The sequence below is a fragment of the Sphaerodactylus townsendi genome, linkage group LG03, assembly GCF_021028975.2.
Source record: "Sphaerodactylus townsendi isolate TG3544 linkage group LG03, MPM_Stown_v2.3, whole genome shotgun sequence".
NCBI lineage: Eukaryota > Metazoa > Chordata > Lepidosauria > Squamata > Sphaerodactylidae > Sphaerodactylus > Sphaerodactylus townsendi.
Window position 1 is genome coordinate 85,904,197 of NC_059427.1, and position 21,044 is coordinate 85,925,240.

Below are 21,044 nucleotides of genomic sequence, written 5' to 3' on the forward strand. Positions count from 1 at the left end.
GTGGAGTATATATATCTGTTGGAGTGTCCAGGGTGGGTGGAGAAACATTGTCTGTGAGTAACAACCAGGTCAATAGTTGAGGGCATCTGAATAGAAGTATGAGTAACAATGAAGACTATAGCATGGGAGTAACACAGGAGATAGCAAGGTCACTGGTGGGAGCATCTGAATAGAAGTATCCTGGCCTTTGTTTCTTTTGTCTATGGTCATCCTGTGTTTGTGTGGAGCTGGTTAGACACTGTCTTGACTCTAGTATTTTTCAACACTGGCAGCCAAATTCTGTTCATTTTCATAGTTTCTTCCTTTCTGTTAAAATTGTCCATGTGCTTATGGATTTCAATTGCTTCTCTGTGTAGTCTGACGTAGTGGCTTTCAGAGTGGTCCAGAATTTCTGTTTTTTCAAATAATATTCTATGTCCAGGTTGTTTTATCATGTGTTCTGCTATTGTTGATTTTTCTCGCTGAAAAAGTCTGCAGTGCCTTTCGTGTTCTTTGATACGTGTCTGCGCGCTGCATTTGGTGGTTCCTATGTAGACTTGTCCACAGCTGCATGGTATGCGGTAGACTCCTGCAGTAGCTAAAGGATCCCTCTTATCCTTTGCTGAACGTAGCATCAGTTGAATTTTCTTAGTGGGTCTGTAGATTGTTTTTAGGTTGTGCTTCTTCATCAGTTTTCCTATGCGATCAGTGGTTCCCTTGATGTATGGTAAGAACACTTTCCCTCTAGATGGCTCTTTATCTTTGTTCATGTGGCTTGTTCTTGTTCTTGCAGCCCTTCCGATTTCTGTATTAGAGTAACCATTAGCCTGTAGAGCCCTGTTTAGGTGATTCAATTCATCTTGAAGGAGGTGAGGTTCACAGATTCTGTTTGCGCGATGTACCAAAGTTTTTATGGTGCTCCTTTTTTGCCCTGGATGGTGATTGGAGTTTTTGTGTAGTTATCTATCCGTGTGCATAGGTTTTCTGTATACTGTGTGTCCCAATTGCTGGTTTGGTTTGCGGATGACTAAAACATCTAAAAATGGCAGTTTTCCTTCATTTTCTTTTTCCATAGTAAATTGGATGTTTGGGTGGATCTTGTTGATATGGTCCAGGAACTTGTTTAGTTCTTCTTCTCCGTGGCTCCAAATGGTGAATGTGTCATCCACATAACGGAACCATATGGTGGGCTTTTTTGGTGCTGTTTTCAGGGCTTGTTCCTCAAAATGTTCCATATAAAAATTAGCTATTACAGGGCTAAGAGGGCTACCCATGGCTACCCCATCTTTCTGTTCATAGTATTCCTTATCCCACTGGAAGTAGCTAGTAGTGAGACAATGTTGAAACAGGGCTGTGATGTCTTTTGGGAATTTCTGGTTAATGAGTGTCATGGTGTCTGCTATGGGGACCTTGGTGAATAGGGAAACCACATCAAAACTGATCAGTTTGTCATTGGGGTTGAGTTTGAGTTTGCTGATTTTTTCAATGAAGTGAGTTGAGTCCTTAATGTAATGTGTAGTAAGTCCAATATGGATTTGTAGTTGTGTGGCCAGAAACTTTGCCAAATCATATGTAGGAGATCCAATTGCACTCACAATAGGTCTGAGTGGAGTGTTGTGGATTTTTGGGAGTCCATACAGTCTAGGAGGGTGAGCTTCAGATTTGCAGAGACGTTGGCGAAAGATTGGATCAATTGAGGAGTTTTTAATCAAGGTGTTGGTTTTCCTGGTGATTTTGTTGGTTGGGTCCTGTTTTAACTTTTTGTATGTTGTGGGGTCCAAAAGTTGTCTGATTTTTTCTTTGTATTGGTCTGTTTCCATGATAACCGTGGCATTACCTTTATCTGCTGGTAGAATGATGATTTCTGCTGGTATACTCCACTTGCTTTCCCAACATCAGATCCTCTGAAGATGCCAGCCACAGATGCAGGTGAAACGTCAGGAGAGAATGCTGCTAGAACACAGCCATACAGCCCGGAAACCACACAGCACCGAAGTCTAAATGCTTAATCCTGATACTGTTTTCAATAAGAGAAATAATTTGAACATGAAGTCTCATTATTGAACAGTCCAGGGGCACAACCTATAATGAAATTACTTGTATTTTATTAATAAATGCACCATTGCAAATTAATGGGTTAAGCTGTGGCAGAATACTGTGGGCAGCGCCATGAGGAATAATTATTGATTGATGGATGGAGCTTTAGAAGGATAGTTGTAATGACCAATATCACACCAACCTTTACTGGAAACTCGTGCAATTCATATATACTCTATCAGGGATGTTCAGATTGTATTGTTTAGACAACTACTTAAAACAGAAATTTAATCATCATTTTGATCAAAAAGCAATAAGGTGGGCTCATATTTCACTTATTCTCTTTGCTCAGTTCCTCACAACCACATACATGTATTTTATTCCCTCTCTTTCGCAGACTGATGTCCTGTTGTCAGTAAGATGTCACTGACTTCCTCCAGAGATTGCTTCCCAGCAGAACTGTGCTAGAGGCAGAACAGACAAACAATATGTTAAGGAAATGCTCCCCAAGCTATCCTGCCCATGCAGGACAGATGGAAGAATTCTTCAAGGGGCCTTAGGGAAGAGTGCTCAGCTGCAGCATTCCTTGAAAATGTAGAGGTGAACATCACATGATTCCCTATGAGCTTGCTGCCAGATGCCAGCAAAATGCAGAAGGTTACTCATTTCTTCCACCTGGATGGAGGCACTATACTCTGCTTAGATGCCAATTACTGCCTTGCTAGGTGGGCAGCTGATCTACTGACTGGCTCTCAAAATGAACCAAATATTGTAAAAATATGTTTTTGAGGCTTTTGATGGAGTTGGATACCAGACTTCTGTTCCATGGCCCATATTGAGTCATACCATCTCATGTGTCATGAAAGTAATTCTCTAAGATGATAAATCTCAGTCAAAGGTTCTACTTATAATGTAGACATAGAAGAACTCCTTAGGTTTTTGGACTCCATTTTATACTTCTAAAAGGCATTCCCAACAGTTGCTTTTGGTATTTTCATGCACAACACCATTACAAAAAGAGATTCATCTCCCACCTTAAGAATTACGTTTCTCTTACCATTGAAAGGCTTTTCTAGCATATAACACACTTCCCATACATCTAGAAACTCATATGCTGAGCATGAACAATGTACAAAAAAAATTGTTCGTTGCCTTCATTTGGTGGCTTGATTTATTTCAAATATTAACTTCATTTGCCTGACTCAGGTAGTTGCTTCATTTTACTTCTGTTACATTTTAATTCTTACCCATTGATTTAAAAAAGCCTAATTTGAATTCACTGTACCTTTTTATTTCTTGTTAGAAGAAAGCCATTCAGGAGGGACCAATGCCTACTACATTTTGACCAAATGATTGGATTTGATCATTTAAAAGACTTTCTGCCAATCCTGCCATATATTTCATGGTTAATTTTATACGAGGCTCTCAAGGATTGTAGAAATGATCCTACGCAGAATTCCCTGCAAAATCTGAGAAAGACAGATGAAGTGATTCCCAAGGAAATCAGTATTTAATAATACTGCATATTGGAGCTTAAGAGCTTATTTAACATGAAAGTACCTAGACACAGAAACAATAGACACTTATGAACATAGAATGCGAAATAATGTATGGATTTATTGCACAAACCAACAGTTCCAGCAAACATTTGTTCTGGAGGAGAACTCTCATAGGACATGGAAAACAGTTCATGATCTATGCATGTTTTGGTACTTCTTTCCCACAAATCACTGATTAGGAGAGGAAGCAAAGGAAGAACCAACTAGCAGCCTTCAACCAGCCACTGTGAGCAGTTCAGTGCTTTCAATTATATTTCCCTTGCTTTCCCTTTCCTTATATGGAAGAAAAGGTTTTTCGACAGTTGGACAGGGAAAGAGAACTAAATGAACTATTCATCCAACTATTTGGGGGTACAACAAAGGTTTTGGGGTGGCTTTACTTCCATCTGGAGTGATTTGTTGGAATCGCGCTTCATCTAGACATTCTAAAGCAGTTTCAGAGCAGGGTGGTTCTTTTCAGCAACTATTCTTGAGCCCTACATGAAGTTCCTAAAGTTAGCAGTGCCAGATGGAAAGTTTGGCAAGGTGCTTTGATAAAGGAATATCAAGGAAAAACTGACTATTGAGAGAGGGTCAGGATAGCTCTGCATTCTGTTAGGCTTTACATGTCTAAAGCAAATGTAGGCTATAGGCATTCTTATTCAGCTACATGTTCTACATTAACAAAGGGTTTTTAAAATTAATTCTGAAAACAATTATGCACAGAATTTGACATTTCCCACTTAGGATAGCCTTTTTGCAATCATGTCAACATGCAAAATGTATTAAAGGGTGTTTGTTGTGAGGGGGGAAGGGCAAGGAAATTGTAAGCCCCTTTGAGTCTCCTACAGGAGAGAAAGGGGGGATATAAATCCAAACTCTTCTTCTTCTTCTTCTTCTTCTTCTTCTTCTTCTTCTTCTTCTTCTTCTTCTTCTTCTTCTTCTTCTTCTTCTTCTTCTAAATCATCTAGATTCATTCTTCTTATCTTTTATCATACCTCTTTCAGTGAAATATCAGTACTATTAAACAGTTGAAGAACCCCTTCAATGTTACTACTGTTGCTAAATCTTATTACTGTTTCCCTAAGAGAAAGAGGACAGTGTTATAGCAAGACAGGGAAGATTCCAGTTAAAATCTCCACTTTGCATGAAACATACTGGGTTACTTTGATACAGTCATTTTATCTCTTAGCCTAACTTAACTCAGGTTGTTCTGAAGGTAAAATGGAGGAAGGAAAATCTTGTAAACAGTGATGGGATTCAGCAGGTTTGCACCACTTCGGCAGAACCGATTGTTAAAATGGTGCTTGTAAACAACCAGTTCTTAAATTATTTGAATCCCACCACTGATTGTAAACCAGCCTGAGCTTCTTGGAGCCAGGCAAGACTCAAATGAACTAAATACATCAATCATTTTGCTGAGTAATTCTATGCAGAATTCTCTTGAAATCTGCTCAGTGAAGCCAAAAAGTCTTATTAGGATTGAAGTGTAATTTTTCTCCATTCCACCTACCGTGTGTTTACAATCAATCAATAAAATTACATAATAAAATGCAGTTAAAAGATGAAAATAAAGGAATTTTTAAAATGACAACCGAGTCATATCAGTAACAGCAGTAAACAGCAATTCATTAAATCATAATGTCATTCTAATATCTTCACAATAAAGGCATCTTTGATTTGGAGAAATGAGGTACATGGCCTAGGAGCAGCTGCCAACCTAATTGCAGATGATGAATTCCTCCAGGAAGACCCCATTCATTGATCTCCAAGACTGATGTGGTAGAGGCAGTTCTTCAGGAATTTTGAACTCAAGCCATTTAGGAGTAGGACTTCTTTCCTTCAACCGAAAAAAAAATGTTTTAAGGCAACTGATATATCAAAAGCATATTGCAGTGCAAAATAGAAAGCTGTTGCAAGAGTGTCTCAAATAATGCATATCAAAGATCTTGCTTATACCCAGGGTTCCCAGCCCCTCAAATCCCATTTCCCATCACTATTCCAAGCAAAAGTGGCAAAAATATTATTAAAATGGCTATTTCCAAATTCCAAAAACCTTTAATGGCATAAAACTATTTAACAATTTACAGGATGAAATTGGTTAATTTAAAACTAGTAGATAAAATTGCCTCTGGAACCAAGGATCTTGTATAGGAATCTGGCAACTGTCTCTGTGGTAGGTGGGTAGGAATCACTGAGGAGGAACGCTACCAAGTCCCTGTCTGATTTCGATAAAGCCTTTTGCTTCCTGATGGCTTCGAGAAAAATGGGGTGATGGCAGTTGGATTTATTGCATTTAAGGAGAACATGTTCTGTCGATTCCAGAGAATCTGTTTCTCTGTGGTGTGTTATTGTATCTTCCTCTCATTTGGGCAGTTGGGAGAATATTCAATCATGCCATCATGAAGAATTTGTGTAGATGAGGAGTGATCAGACTGCTCATGTATTTTGGCATTAAGCCAGGTAATGGTGATGAAATGCCATAGGACATGGGGGGAACAAATTCTCTGGGCGCCTGCAAGAAGCAGCTGCCCATCGATATTGAGGGTTCTTTGTTTTAAGATCTGGAATGCTTGCCTTTCGTATAACTGAAGAAGTTGATCAAATGGTATTCCTATTTTGTGAATTTGGCTAAGGATTGTGTTTTGCCAAGTATAATTGGATAGCTCACTTAAGAGAAGCTGAGTCAGGCTACATGGGGAAGTTCTGAAGTGGAGACGAAGAAATTGCTATTTTAAAAATGACTCAGAAGGGGGTGTAAACATTCTTTTTTCCTGCGTCTAAAATTTGCCCCCTTTTGATGGTAAAGCTGTAGTCATAATAATCTTAGGGTTTCCAAATTTCTTCTTCAAACTCTCTCCATAACTTTATCTCTTTGGCTTTCTCTCCTCCTTGAGGCCTCATACACTTCTACTCTCTATCAGAGACTATGTGCTCTTTCTACGTGTCTCCTCACAATAATTCAGAGATTCTTAAAATAACTCACTGAACATTCACCTTCTTCATAGTATAAAATTGCCATGCAGAAACGAGAAAACTCTGGTAGCGTCTGCTTATATCTGGCCAAAGTACTTCTGTCTTTCTGGCAAGATCAATCAATATGAATAAACATCCTGATAGGTAATTCAGACTGAAATATGTTAAAAGGGAATTTGCTGTTCAGTCTTTTAACTGCTTGGAAATATGGTTTTATGTTTGTTCGTGTTAGTTTACAGATTGTAAATCCAACATTCTCTTTGCAAATGATTCTGGAGTCCAGAATCATTTCACCAGAAGTACTAAAACTGAATGGAATATATATTTGCATAAAAAGAGCACAGATTCCATTCAGTTTGCGTATACATCTGTGTGCATGTGTATGTATATGTATATGTGTGTTTGTGTGTGTGTGTGTGTGTGTTGAAACTTGTCATATTGCTGAGCCTTCTAAGTTTTGGTGTTGGTAAACCAAATCTGTGGGGGGGAGCAGGGAGGACATGGAAGCCAAAATAGCCCTGGAAAGGGTCCTGCCCCTCCCCATCACGTCTCTGATTGAGAAGGATTTTCTGGGGATTGTTACAGCAGCACACAATTGTCAACTCTGGGTTGGGAAATTCTTGGAAATTTAGGGGCAGAGTGGGGTTTGGAGAGGTTAGAGACCTCAATGAGGTACAATGCCATAGAGTCGACCTTCCACCTTCCACTTCACCCATTTACTTCCATGGGAAAAGGGTTGTGGGGAAATAGTTTTTCTTGGCATATCATTGTCATGCAGTCTAGGAAAAAGCTATGCATGGATTTACTTATTCCATTTATATCAGAACCCCTCAAACTTTTTTGACCATTGACCCTTCATAGAATCCTTGATAACTCATTGACTCCTAGGCTTATAAAGTAAAAAAACTAAATATTATCGATAATACATTTCTTCAGTTTAGAGGTGTAAATTCCTTCACCCTTTTCCTTCATTACTGTTTCTTGATAAGATTCATTTCACCTTTATGTTTTGTTATTCCTTCTTCAATTTCTGTTTCTGTTCCTATTATTGACAAATTTATGTGAATAATAGTAATATCAACAGAATAATATTGAGAAAAAATTCATAATTAAGGTAATATTAAAACATTAAAAATAAACTAACATATCCTTTTTGTTGAATGGCTTGGCATCATTTATAGACCTCCTTTTGATCCATAGGCATTTAGTGACCCCTTGGATAGTCCCATTGACCTCCAGAGATTGATATCGATCACTTTGGAGACCTCTGATTAATATCCACATTTCTCAGAGAGACTCAAGGGACATTTCAAATGTATTGTCGAAGGCTTTCATGGCCAGAATCACTGGGGTGCTGTGTGGTTTCTGGGCTGTATGGCCATGTTCTAGCAGCATTCTCTCCTGATGTTTCGCCTGCAACTGTGGCTGGCATCATCAGAGGATCTGATAGTTGGAAAGGAAAGCAAGTGGAGTATATATACCTGTGAGTAAAGGTCAATAGGTGGGGGCATCTGAATAGGAGTGGCCTGGCAAGTGAGTAACAATGAAGTATAGCATGTGAGTAACTGCAGGAGTCTGCCACATACCATGTAGCTGTGGACAAGTCTACATAGGAACCACCAAACACAGCGCTCAGACATGAATCAAAGAACATGAAAGGCATTGCAGACTATTTCAGCCAGAAAAATCAGCAATAGCAGAACACATAATAAACCAACCTGGACACAGAATATTATTTGAAAACACAGAAATTCTGGACCACTCTGAGAACCACTACGTCAGACTACACAGAGAAGCCATTGAAATCCACAAGCACATAGACAATTTCAACAGAAAGGAAGAAACCATGAAAATGAACAGAATTTGGCTGCCAGTTTTGAAAAATACTTGAGTCAAGACAGTGACTAATCAGCTCCACACAGACACAGGATGACTATAGACTATAGGATGACTATAGTATAGACAATCAAAGGGAACAAAGGCCAGACTACTTCTATTCAGATGCCTCACCTATTGACCTTGCTATCTCCATTGTTACTCACATGCTACACTTCATTGTTATTCACTTGCCAGGCCACTCCCATTCAGATGCCCTCACCTATTGACCTTTACTCACAGGTATATATACTCCACTTGCTTTCCTTTCCAACTATCAAATCCTCTGAAGATGCCAGCTACAGATGCAGGCGAAACATCAGGAGAGAATGCTGCTAGAACATGGCCATACAGCCCGGAAACCACACAGCACCCTGATGTTTCAAATATTAAAATGTGTAGAAAATGGCTACAGACATTGAATTCATAACAGCATCACTTGGATAAACAGTTCCTCCTAAATAGTTCCATTTTGCAAACCTTATAAAACTATACTAGTGGGGAGGGGCTTCCTGATTTCCTCAGCCATACCATTCTACTGAACGAGGACCACAGTAGAGAATGCTCAGATATAAACAGCTATAGATTTTTCCTGATTGCATAATGACACTTTCGGATGAATAGCAGAATATATGTGGATAGGCAGTCATGTAGATATCTGGGTCCCTGACTATAAAGGACTGGACAGATAATTACCAGCACCATGCACTGAACCTTGAAACTGATCAGTAATCAATGGGCTGCCTACAGAAAAGATATAACATGTACTCTGTTCAACTTCTTGTAGTAAGCTATCTAACTATATCTGCTGAAGTTTCTGTGTTGTATTCATGGACTCACCCACATTTAGCACATTACAATAGTCTTCATACAATAGACTTTGGAGTTTAATGAATTTGTGCGCATATAGGGAATTTAAGGGAATTCTGTATTTTTGACTATTCAGTATATGCAAAAATCCAGTCAGGGAGAGGAGACTGATAAGGTGCAGATCTGATATTAATACAAACAACCTAGTTGAGCCCAGCATTTTTGGGACATGAAAAGGCAAAATATGTCATGCAATGCATATTTTTTATTAAAAGGATCATTTTATAAAAAGGATCATTTCTCCAGTGCTTGCAGACTTGACTGCTTTCCAACCATATGCCAACCCATAGTCAAAATAAATGATAGGAAATTTGGCTAGTAACCAATAAACTGAACCAGGCATATTTCATCCTAGGGTGTTCGATAAATATTTATAAGCACTTGGAGTGAAATTTGCTTCTGGAAAACTGGTGATGGGATAAAAGACTTTATCTTATACATTCACTGTATACTCTCTATTTAGTCGGTGTTTTCAGTGAGTAGACTACTGCTGTATGAAATATTGCAAACATTTCAAAATGTGATGAATTTTCAACTTGGATGTATGAAAACCTGAGTGCACATGAGTCATCATATACTGTTTTTTTGTGGCTTTCCTCATCCCTCATTGCCATGTCCCCTCCCAGTCTTCCGTTGGTCACATCCTTTAAACATATCACATTTTATAGAGAGTAATATACAGATGCCAAGGGTCTCCGTCTTTTAGGGCTCTGCTCAGATGAATGCAAAGCTGTGTCAGTGGAGCATACTGAGAGAGGCAAACACAGATTTATAGGTCCCACACCACAAAGGACTTTATTACACCACCATGCCCCTGACCTGCATAGCCCAGACTACCCGATCCCACCAGATCTAGGAAGCTAAGCTGTGGTCAATATTTGGATGGAAGAATTGGGACTACCAGGATTGCTATGTAGAGGTAGCAAATGATAAACTGCCTCTGAATGTGTCTTGCCTTGAAAACCGCATGAGGTTGCCATAAGTCAGTTGCAATTCGACAGCATAACAACAAAACAGCACATTGAACTGAACTGGGGACCTTACAGATATTCCATGGAGTGACTGCAAAACAGAAATGTTGTGCTCACTCTGCAGCACCAGCTTCAGTGGCAAGGAAACTTCATGGAATAATATCAGACCAGATGCCCTCTGAATTTTCTTCCAGGACAGTAACATGTAGTGTGTGTTACAATGATGTAGCTTCATGGTTATTATGACATGGATTGTGCTAGCAGTTATCCAAATATATAACCAGGAAAATTAAAAGCACCTGAACGTGACACAAAGTACTGCCAAATCTTTGCCACAATATCATAGAAGAAAGCAGCTGTCAAGAAGAAAAGTGCCAATTTTCATGAGTTGTTCTCCATGACACAATTCCATTGCATATTTTATTTTTAAACAATTATTCTTTCATTAATCAGCCAAGATACCGTGACTGTTCTCATTGTATTTCTTATAAAATATTAAGTAGGGATGTTACTCTAATTTGTTCTGAATCAAGAAGCCATGTGCAGTGTGAACAGCTGTAACACCACTGCAGAGGTCATTTAGCACATAATCAGCAGGTAATTTCAAGGTACTCAGCTAAATTGCAATGAATGGCAAGTGCCAGTAGCTTTTTCAAAACAGCAAAATTACACATTTTTATCTGCTTATGCAAAATGGAGTCAAAAGGGAGCAGGAAATTTGCAATAAGAGACCTATTATGCTTGAGTTTTGTAAATTCTGCAAGAAAACAGAATTATGAGTAAGTCATAAGTTTTAAGGTTTCACATTAGCAGAAATATTTACTAGATTAGAATTTATAAAGTCAAAATATATGTTCTCCCCCACAAAGCTTTATTTCTGGAATGCACACCCACATTAATATTAAAAATAATTCCTTTCCAAACTAACCCCAACTTGGCAGACACAAATACATACTATAAAATTTGAGGAGGGTTTTAGGGTTTTATTATAGTTAAAGCCAACTTTGAGTGAGTGCAGACTGACCCTTCAGAAGTATTTAAAAAAATTTCCTCCTCCATGACCATGTGCATTCTGATCTTGTGTTTTTCACAAAAGTCAGAGATTTTCCTATATAGCCAGTAGACTCCAACCCATCTTTACCCAGTAGAGAAGCACTACCTAAACAATTCTACAAGGTCCCTACTACCTTAAATAAAAGCATTTTTTCCTCTGAGGCCCCACTGGCTAGCTCAGTCAATATATAAATTGACATAGTACCATCTCTTGCAGACTGGAAGCTAAAACAGGAGGAAAAACCTGTTCTGCACCCCTTTGGCTGTAAAAGTACATTTAGTTTAACCTCTGACCATTTACTAAACACAAATTTAACATTCACTTTGCAAAGCTTTACACTTTTACACAAACACCTGTATCACTGTAGCGTGTTTTTGCAAGTTAAAAATTTCAAATATCTAGGACTCTGGTTTAGCAATAACTTGTCGTGGTCCACTCATCAAAAATATATATTGGCTTGGGCCCAGTCAAACGCAAATGCCACTAGGAGGTTTTATCATTCTAGGGGCAACCAATATATTCCCCCAGCTCTGCAAGTTTTCAAAGCAAGGGCGAGAGCACAATTGCTTTATGGAGGGCCAATTTGGCTAACACCCAGCAACAGTGCCATTAGATCATTCCATTCTAAATTTCTGCATAAATTATTTGGTGTGCCAAACTGTGTCCCATATGCAGTCCTATGTCTAGAATCTGGCCAATACTCTATAGAGGCCACTATCTGGTTAAACATCATAAAATTTTGGCTGCATATTCACTATCAAAGCTCCGACAACTCACTGACGCAACTCACCTTGAGAGAACTCCATCACTCTAAATGGTGCACAACAGTTATAACAAAGATTGCAGAATTGGGCTATGATAGTGACTCTCTGAACATGCTAACCAGTACTGAGACATTTGCCCTCATCAAAGAGCGGCTACTAGCAATGGATTATCAACAACTGCAGAGCTTGGCCAACAAATCCTGCTCGCCAATGAACGTGGCAATTCCATTTGTGCAGGGAAACCCAGCCTACTATATCGCAGTGCTTACCAACCCTATATATAGGAGAGCCTACATGCTGGCTAGGTTTAATATTATGCCATCCCCACTCCATAGAGGAAGACTCAAGGGTCTACCAAACGATAAGAGGCTTTGCCCCTGCAGCCCAGGGCAGTTGAATTCCATTGCACACATTCTCCTCCACTGCCCACTTTACCAGAAACCAAGATCCAGCTTATTAGTACCAATCATTGACTCTATGAAAACCCTGACAGAGCTTGATAAAGTAAATATGCTCTTAAACTGCAATGACCTTGACTGTTGTCTCGCAGTGGCAAAGTTTCTGGCTGAGGTTTGCGAGCTGAACTTATGATCCAGTGTGAAGTTTTATCTAGTAATTTTAACTGTATTTATATTGTATGTTCTGTATGCCAATAAAGGCTTATTGAAATTAAGTAGCATGTTTTTGTTCCTCAAGGACCAATGGGGGAGTAAAAAAAGCAACCCAAGACACTCAGTGAATGATAATTTCAGCCAAATCACCTCTACTGACCAAAATCACCTTGGCAACTCCATTTCCTTGTACTTGCAACATATTAAATCTGGATGTGTTACTTCACTGTGGACTGTATTGAAAATACTTAGAGGATTTTTTTTAATTACCCATCTGGTCAGAGTTTTAAAAGAGATGCTATGCTACTTTTTAGCTGGACCACTGCTAAAGTTCAAAGATAGTATCTTTTAAGTGCCTCATGAAGGTTCCCAAGTGCCTCCAAGTCGCAGCTGACTTACTGCGACCCCATGGGGTTTTCCAGGCAAGAGACTAAGAGAAGTGATTTGCCATTGGCTTCCTCTGCATAGCAACCCTAGACTTCCTTGATGCTTTCCCATCCAAATACTAACCAGGGCTGGCTATGCTTAGCTTTCAAGATCTGATGAGATCAAGCTAGCTTGGGACATCCAGGGCAAGATGGAAAGTGCCAACATCAGACTTTATAGTACATTTATTGTACATATTTCAAATCTAGCACAACTTGCTTCTGGTAACACATGCATTTGTGTGAGGTGTTCCAAATCTTCGGAAAGGACCCAGAGAAAATCTTTTGGACTGCAAAGTCACATTGGCCAATTGTACACAGCAAGATTCTTGAGACTTTAAAGAGAATTGGCTGGGGAGTCTTTGTTTCAGAGCCATATTCAGCATTATTACCCACTGCCCTGTTTGCAGCTGGGCAGGCATTACCTATCAGCTGGCCTTTTGCTTGCGTCTCGGTGGGAGGAGTGCAGTGTTTCGCTGGTTCTCAAGCATGTGTTCATGCTTTATTTTTTAATATAATATGATCAAATGCAGGGGCAAACTGGGTGATTATTATTGGGTGTATTATTATTGAGTGCATTATTACTATTGCATTTTTAGTGTTAGTATTGATTTATCACTCTATTAATATGGTTATTTAATTTTTTTTAAAAAATCTAAAGATATGCAGGAGTGGAGATGTCATGGTAATAGAAATGAGGGCAAACCAATTAGCATGGCTGCTCCCTGCTTCTACTGGCAGATTCAGATCCCCCCACCCAGAAAGGGGCCAAAATTCCTAAGGAGATAAAAAAATTCTAACTGGTTCCCATTCTGCCTTTATCCCATGTACAATACTTCCAACTAACTTAATCCTTTTACTTCCAAACCAGCTTATGTTATTATTGTGTCCATCTTTTCTTTTTTATAAAGTTAATTCCACTAATACCACCTTTCTATACACAAGCAAAGTATAACAACCAATGCTTTACTAGCATTGTCTATTTATTTCATTCCCCATTTTACCTGTTGCATGCCTTTATTATATACGACCATTTTCAGATTATTTAAACATTGATCATTACTCCATCCCCTTTGATTTAAACTCATCTTAAATCTATATTTCCTTTCCAACCCTCCTACCCCTTTGAATTCGCAGTTTAATCCCTTGGTGTATACAACTCTTTATTTAAAAAAAGTTAAAAAGGAAAGGCAGCAGCAAGCACCTTCAGGTTGTCTGAAGTTTTTTTTTTCATTTTTGTTGAAGAATTTTCTTGCAATTTTAGGAGAACTTTTCAGTTCTACTCATTCAGACATTTCATTAAACTGGTATATAAACAGATAGTATTAATCCTTCAGCAGTTTCGTAGTTCTTGCTGGTCACAACATAAGATGCTGGGAAGATATCCCTCTTGTATTCCATTCTATCAACAAGGATTCACAGGAAGTACTGTATCACCAAGACTTTGAACAGCTAAAGCTGTCTTTCCTTCCTCTGTCAAGATAACATGAAGCAGGCTCCAGCAGGAGAAGTAGACTGGGCTACTGGCATACTTCCAGTGCCTTCTGCCCCTCTTTCCCATCTTCAGGAGCAAAGTGCTTCCTCTGCCAGCTTCATATAAATTATAAAGCTGGTCTCCCCAAACAGATGTCACCATTAATGACAACAGGAACCAAAATTCCTTTTGTTTATATCTTCAAAGTACAACACATTTTAAGTAATACTACTAAATCTAAAATATAGTCCATTTAGAGGGAGACAGAAAATAAAAACTGAAAATAAAAAGTATAATTTTCTGTATTAAACCTTATGCTTCAACAGGACCACCTTTTCCTATATGAATCTATCTGTTCATCAGCGGCGAACTTACAAGGGGTGGGGGGTGCACGCCTGGGGGGCGTGGAAAATTGCCCCTCCCCCTTTCCCCTCCCCCTCCATGGCAGTGCCCCATGCACCCACCACCATGCCCCCCCTTCCCCCTTCCCTCACTTACCTTAGTTCAAGGGTAGGGAACCTGCGGCTCTCCAGATGTTCAGGAACTACAATTCCCATCAGCCCCTACCAGCATGGCCAATTGGCCATGCTGACAGAGGCTGATGGGAATTGTAGTTCATGAACATCTGGAGAGCCGCAGGTTCCCTACCCCTGCCTTAGTTCCTTTCCTTTTTGAGAACTTTTTCAGGGGCTCACAAGGTCTCCTGGGAAGTATAGTTCCCATCAGGCCGTTTTTAATGAGAACAGGCCTTTAGCAGCCTGAAAAAGTTCTCAAAAAGGAAAGGAAGTAAGGAAAGTGTGAGAAGGGAGGAAGGGGGGCGCCACGGGAGGGGGCGAAAATATCAAATGTGCACCAGATGCAGTATGGCCCAGCTACACCTCTGCTGCTCATTCAGATCTTCCTGATGCATGCCTTCTGTCATCTGAGTTGCTGTGGGCACAACATAGGGCCTTCTTAGAGCTTTACCAGACTTGTTACCTCTATAACTCTTCCCTTTCATGGCTCACCTTCAGATGTTAGGTTCTACTTATTTCAGTTTGGAGGGCATTTTATACATTTTTTCTATGTTTTTATCTGAAATGGTGATTTTTATCTGAACGTGAGGTGCATCCAAAATCTTGGCTGTCAAAAGACAGGATATAAATATTTCATAAATAAACAAACAAGAATCTTGCCTCTGAATGAAGGAAAGACAGAACAGACCTACTGGAACCAGTAGCCTCTAAAAGTTTGCCAAGTGTTGACTGTTTCAGAGATTTGGGAAGACTTCCATAAAAATGTGAAAAGTACAAAGCAGCTCATCACTTCATCAACAGACAGGTTTAGCTGTCTTAAGTTTTAGTTGATTGCTTTAATTATGTGAGACACTGAATTTAATTAACTCATCAAAGGTAATTTGAAAAAAATCTCTCGAGGCTGAGAGCTTATATTGTGACTACCATTTGTATTTGCTAGTTTGGGACCATTTATCACAGTTTTCTTATTGCATTAACATTACCTGCAATCTTATTCGAATGCTATTGTGTTTACCCAGTCTCTCCTATGAGGCTATTCACTAAAATGTGCAGTAGTGACTCACAAGAGATGAGACTGCAGAGGGGAGACCTATGAACATGCCTCTGTGCACATTGGCAGGATATGGCACTCTTGACAGGCCAGGTGGGCCCAGTGGGTCTGCTGACATATAAATTCTCCAATGGGATATAATTACAGCATATACTTGCATATAAGTCGAGTTTTTCAGCCCTGTTTAAAGGCTGAGAAAAGCCCCCTTGGCTCATACGCAAGTCACCATTTTCTATTAATCACAAGGAGGCTGGGGGAGGGGCGGGACAACCTCCCTGCCCCCGAAGCCGTTTGTTACTGCCCTCATCAAGGGTGAAGGGGGAACCCTGAGGCACAGTGGCTGGCTGGGCTTCATCAAACCCCGGGAGGCAGAGGGAGATCCTTATTTGGGTAGTGACATCAGGGGGAGTCACTGCCCAAATAAGGAGCTACCTCTGCCTGCCGGCTGGGTTTGACAAAGCCCAGAGCTCAGAAACCTGGCTTGCACAGCTCACATTCCTCTGGTACCAACTTCCAGCCTACTGTGCTTCTGCTTAGGGTTTTCCCATGCTCTTGTTTTACTCCCCTCCTATCACTCATTCTATTCATTTTGTCTATTTGACCAAATATTACTAGGCTATGCTGTTTTCTGATTCTAAGCACTGACTAATCTACACTTGACCCTGACTTAGCAACCTGTTGACTTTGACTTTTTACTTCTCAGCACTAACCTGCAATTATCTTTTTTTTCAAACTTACACACATTTTTAAAAGAAAAACTACATCTAGCCTTGCTTCAATAGAATTGTTTTTGAAAACAAGCTTCTTACTTTCCAGCCTAAAAGCTGACTTTTTTTGTGACTCCAACCTACAGTGAAAATATAGAATCCCTTTTAAAAAATCCCTTTAAACCTTAATTTATTATATTTTATTTTTTCCTAAGCCTCAAAGTAAAGTTTTTAATTAAAAATAATAATCTCTAATATTTTGTCTAATTTTTCTAAAAACTGATATTAATATTAATATTATTAAAAGCCCTGTTGCATTGAAAGGAGATATGCCACATAACCAGCCCTCAACTCCAGGAGGGAGATGACCAATGTTAGCTCTGCCCTGGGAATGCCCTTGGCCACCCCCTCCCCATGCTGGCATCCAAGCTAGATACCAGCACAGCCCTGCTGTAACCCGAACTTACAGGTTTTGTGGCAGCAGGGCTGCAAGATGTGCAGCAGCCAGCATGTCTACCCCCTCCGCTGGGGTAAGAGCCCAGAGGAGGGCATATGTGTCAGCATGACTGCGCGCTCTTTCCACGGACCCTTTAAGCTTGCCCCCTTCTTTGGATGGGGCTGCCCATCAGAATTTCACACTGAATTCACATGATATGATAAAATGATAGATAGCTCTTGGGTTGTTTCACTTCGGGCTGCAGGGAGCAAAAGATTAAATGCTTCTGCTATTATGTCGTTTAACCTGGCCTTTTCTTACTGTGCTAGTTTTATATGCAATGATGTTTTAACATATATTTCCATTTGATTTGCATTTGGTCATGCAGTTCTTTCTCCTGAAGTCTTAAAAGTGTTCAGTGCTAAAGACCAGAAACAGATGAAGCTAAACTGCTGTTCTCTTAAGTATCATTGATTTATTTAGGTACATACTGTGCAATCCAAAGGGGGTCCAGGAGGGCTGAAGCCACACTGGAAGCAGTGTGCTCATGTCACCAATGCCATGCAAAGTGGCAAGAACACCAGCACAAAGGGACTTACCTTGGCAGCTGGCCACTATGTATTTTTATCCTACCCTATGCCTGAAGGTCTCAGAGTGGGTTACAACATAAAACTCATAAAATCTGATACAATGTGAAAACAACTAAAACCTGTCACAATAAAACCTATTAAAATTAATAAAACCCATTTGAAAATTCATAAAACCTATTTAATAATTTCATAAAACTATCAAAGGGGAAAGCCATAGTGCAATGCCAAACTCGGATGTTCAGCCCTGTGACAGCAGACCTCCAGCACAACCGCTTTTGTTGGCATAGAGAGGGGGATTCCTCGGGCGCTCCCAGTGGTGGAGCTAACTCTAGTTGGTTCCCCCCCAAAAGACTTTTGTCTCAAGAACACCCCCTGCACTGGCAGCCAACTTAGTCTACCAAAAAGTGTTGTGTGAGTCAGTGTACTCAATATGTACTTTTTTTGTTTTTTTAACCTCCCTTCCTGTGCTGCCTGAAACTCCATTACCAGTGGCATGGGTGCACTGTCACAGCACTGCCCTTGGCCGCTGCTCTACCACCTCTCTTTTGGATTGGGCTGTTATTCTATGGTGCCTTTCAACTCAAATAGGGTACCCAAGGCTTCAAAATTTTGAAACTCCAAAACACTTCGCATGAAAACATCAAGACATTAAAAGGGCATTTAAATTATGTGTATATAAAACATTTAAACAAATCAATAAAGCATGTAAACACAGACACACAAAACAACAAACAAGGAAGAAGGGCCCATAACAATTAGTGGAGGAATGCCAAACAAAATAAAAAGAACCTTCACCTGCTGGTGGAAGACAACAACAAAGGGAGACAGAAAAAATCTCCCAGGAGAGGGAATTCCAAAGTTAGGCCACCATGAGTAAGGAGGCCTTTTCCTGGGTTGCCACACATTCAGCTTCAGACAGTGAAGGCACATAAGGCAAAGCATCCAAAGATGACCACTGTGATTGGGTAGGTTCATATGAGAGAAGACAGTCCTTAAGGTATGCTGGCCCAAAGCCACATAAGGCTTTAAATATCAAAAGTTTGAATTGGGCATAGAAGCAAATTAGTTGTCACTATATATGGTACAAGAGTGTAATGATATGGTTTGTATGACCCACTCCTGTCAATACTCTGACTGCAGCATTCTGCACCAACTGTAGCTTCTGGACAATCCTCAAGGGCATCTTCATACAGAATGCATTTCAGTTATCTAATTGAGATGTTACCGAGGCTACTTACCACATCATCCTTCATCAAGAGCCTAAGTGTGATTCTGGATATCTCTTGTTCTTTGGATGACCAGGTCACAAACACTGCCAGGACAGCATTCTATCATATTTGCCAGGCCCAGAAACTGATCCCTACCTGTCCCATTGACCTAGCCATTGTGATCCATGCAACAGTCACCTACAAATTAGACTACTGTAACTCACTTTATACAGGGCTGCTCTTGAACCCGGTACCTTCAACTGGTCCAGAATGCAGCAGCTCTGGTCAGAGGCGGAGCGAGGGGAAACTGTGCCCATTGCACATGTGTACCCTGTGCTACCCACTCCACCACAACCCGGAAAGCCCTCGCCATACACCCTCCACAGCCCGCCATGCCTTTGCCATGGCTCTGCTTGGGGGGTTGTGCCCCCCCCTCCCCATGGGTGCTATGCCACTGGCTCCGGTCTTTACTGGGAGACCTGTGGAAGCCAGCTGCACTGGATTCAGATTTAGTACTGAATTTTAAAGCCCTAGATAGTCTGGGAATGTCATATCTCCCACCTCCTCTGTTATGACCCTCAAAGAATGTTGCACTCAGAAAATAAGCTTCTGCTGGTCCCTGGCCTCAAACATATCTGGCTATCCTCAACCATGGCCAGGTTTACTGGTGAATTAGAAACCTCAGCAATTTGTAAAAGTGATGTTAACCCATTCTTTAGATATATTTTCTTATAAAAATGTTTCAGTGATGATGTTTTCATTATTTTTTATGTAGCTGCATTTGTTGAACAATTTTTCAGTTGGGTAAACACTATTTATGCTAAACAGTCAACTTCTAAAGGAGCCATGTGAAACAAGGATTAACCATGGAACCTTGTCAGAGACCCTTGATTTGAGTATACTAGCACTGTGAACTTTTTGTTGTCAGATCTGTGAACATAAGATCTGTGAACATAACTGAAATACAGTAGCAAGGTTGTGTTAAAGATTGGTTTACTAGTTTCATTATATAGAGAGTTTTGAATGCAATCATTATTATGTCAGTGAATAACATTATATGAAGTATATATGAAGTTTTTCTAAAGAAAGCTTGACTAATGCTAAGTGTTTGTGAATATACTTTTGATAAATTAGTGGTACTATATTTCTTTTGTTTTAGACAATTAGTGCACCACTCCCCTTTGAGATTGTATTGGGGGGTGGGGGTGGCGGTTGAAAGTTCATTCCTATGTTGCCCATATCAATCTTGGTCTTTTCAAAATTGTAAATATCAATATGTTTCAATACAGGCCTTTAAATGTTAGATATAAAATGAAATGCCATGATACAGTGCTAACACAATATTTGTTTCTTGCTGTTCCATTAGAATGACTACAGGAAGTTATCTATGCAATGCAAGGACTTTGTGGTGGGTGTGCTGGATCTCTGCAGGGACACTGAAGAAGTGGAGGCAATTCTGAATGGAGATGTGAATGTTCATGCATGGCCTGAGCCTCATCGCCCTAGTCTAAGCAGAATCAAGCTAGCCATTAAATATGAGGTCAAAAAGGTAAGAATCTTTTCTGGCTGTTTTTCCCTATTATGTAGGGGAGGAAATGGATATAAATTGATACCCCTAGAAATCAGCCAGACTTTTTGAAAGCTGTCAGATCTGCTTTGCTTTGTGTGGTGTGCTTGTCTAGAGCAGGGCCACAGATTAGAGGCAGAGCACAAGCTTTGAATGTGAAGGCCTTGGGATTCATTCTCTCACTGCAAAAATTCTTAGGTGACAGAGCTGAGAAAAGTTGTTCCCTAAAACACTGAAGCTTTTGCTAGTCATTGTTTGTTAGTAGCAGGACAGATGGTATGAGACAGTTTCTTGTGTTCTTCAAGCAGCTCTATGGACTGCAATTCAGAGCATATGAATTAAAATTAAAATGGCATCAGCAACTAATGTCAAGTGGTAAATACAGGTGAGCAGATT

General features: G+C 40.0%; 1 protein-coding gene across 1 annotated transcript in view; it reads left to right on the forward strand.

Annotated features, from left to right (window-relative positions):
- Positions 1-21,044, forward strand: part of TRPC7 (transient receptor potential cation channel subfamily C member 7) — a 143,982-nt gene that overhangs the window by 36,091 nt on the left and 86,847 nt on the right. Inside the window, exon 3 of the mRNA XM_048487239.1 lies at positions 20,448-20,630. Within this exon, the coding sequence (XP_048343196.1) occupies positions 20,448-20,630 (183 nt within the window). The remainder of the gene's footprint in view (positions 1-20,447; positions 20,631-21,044) is intronic.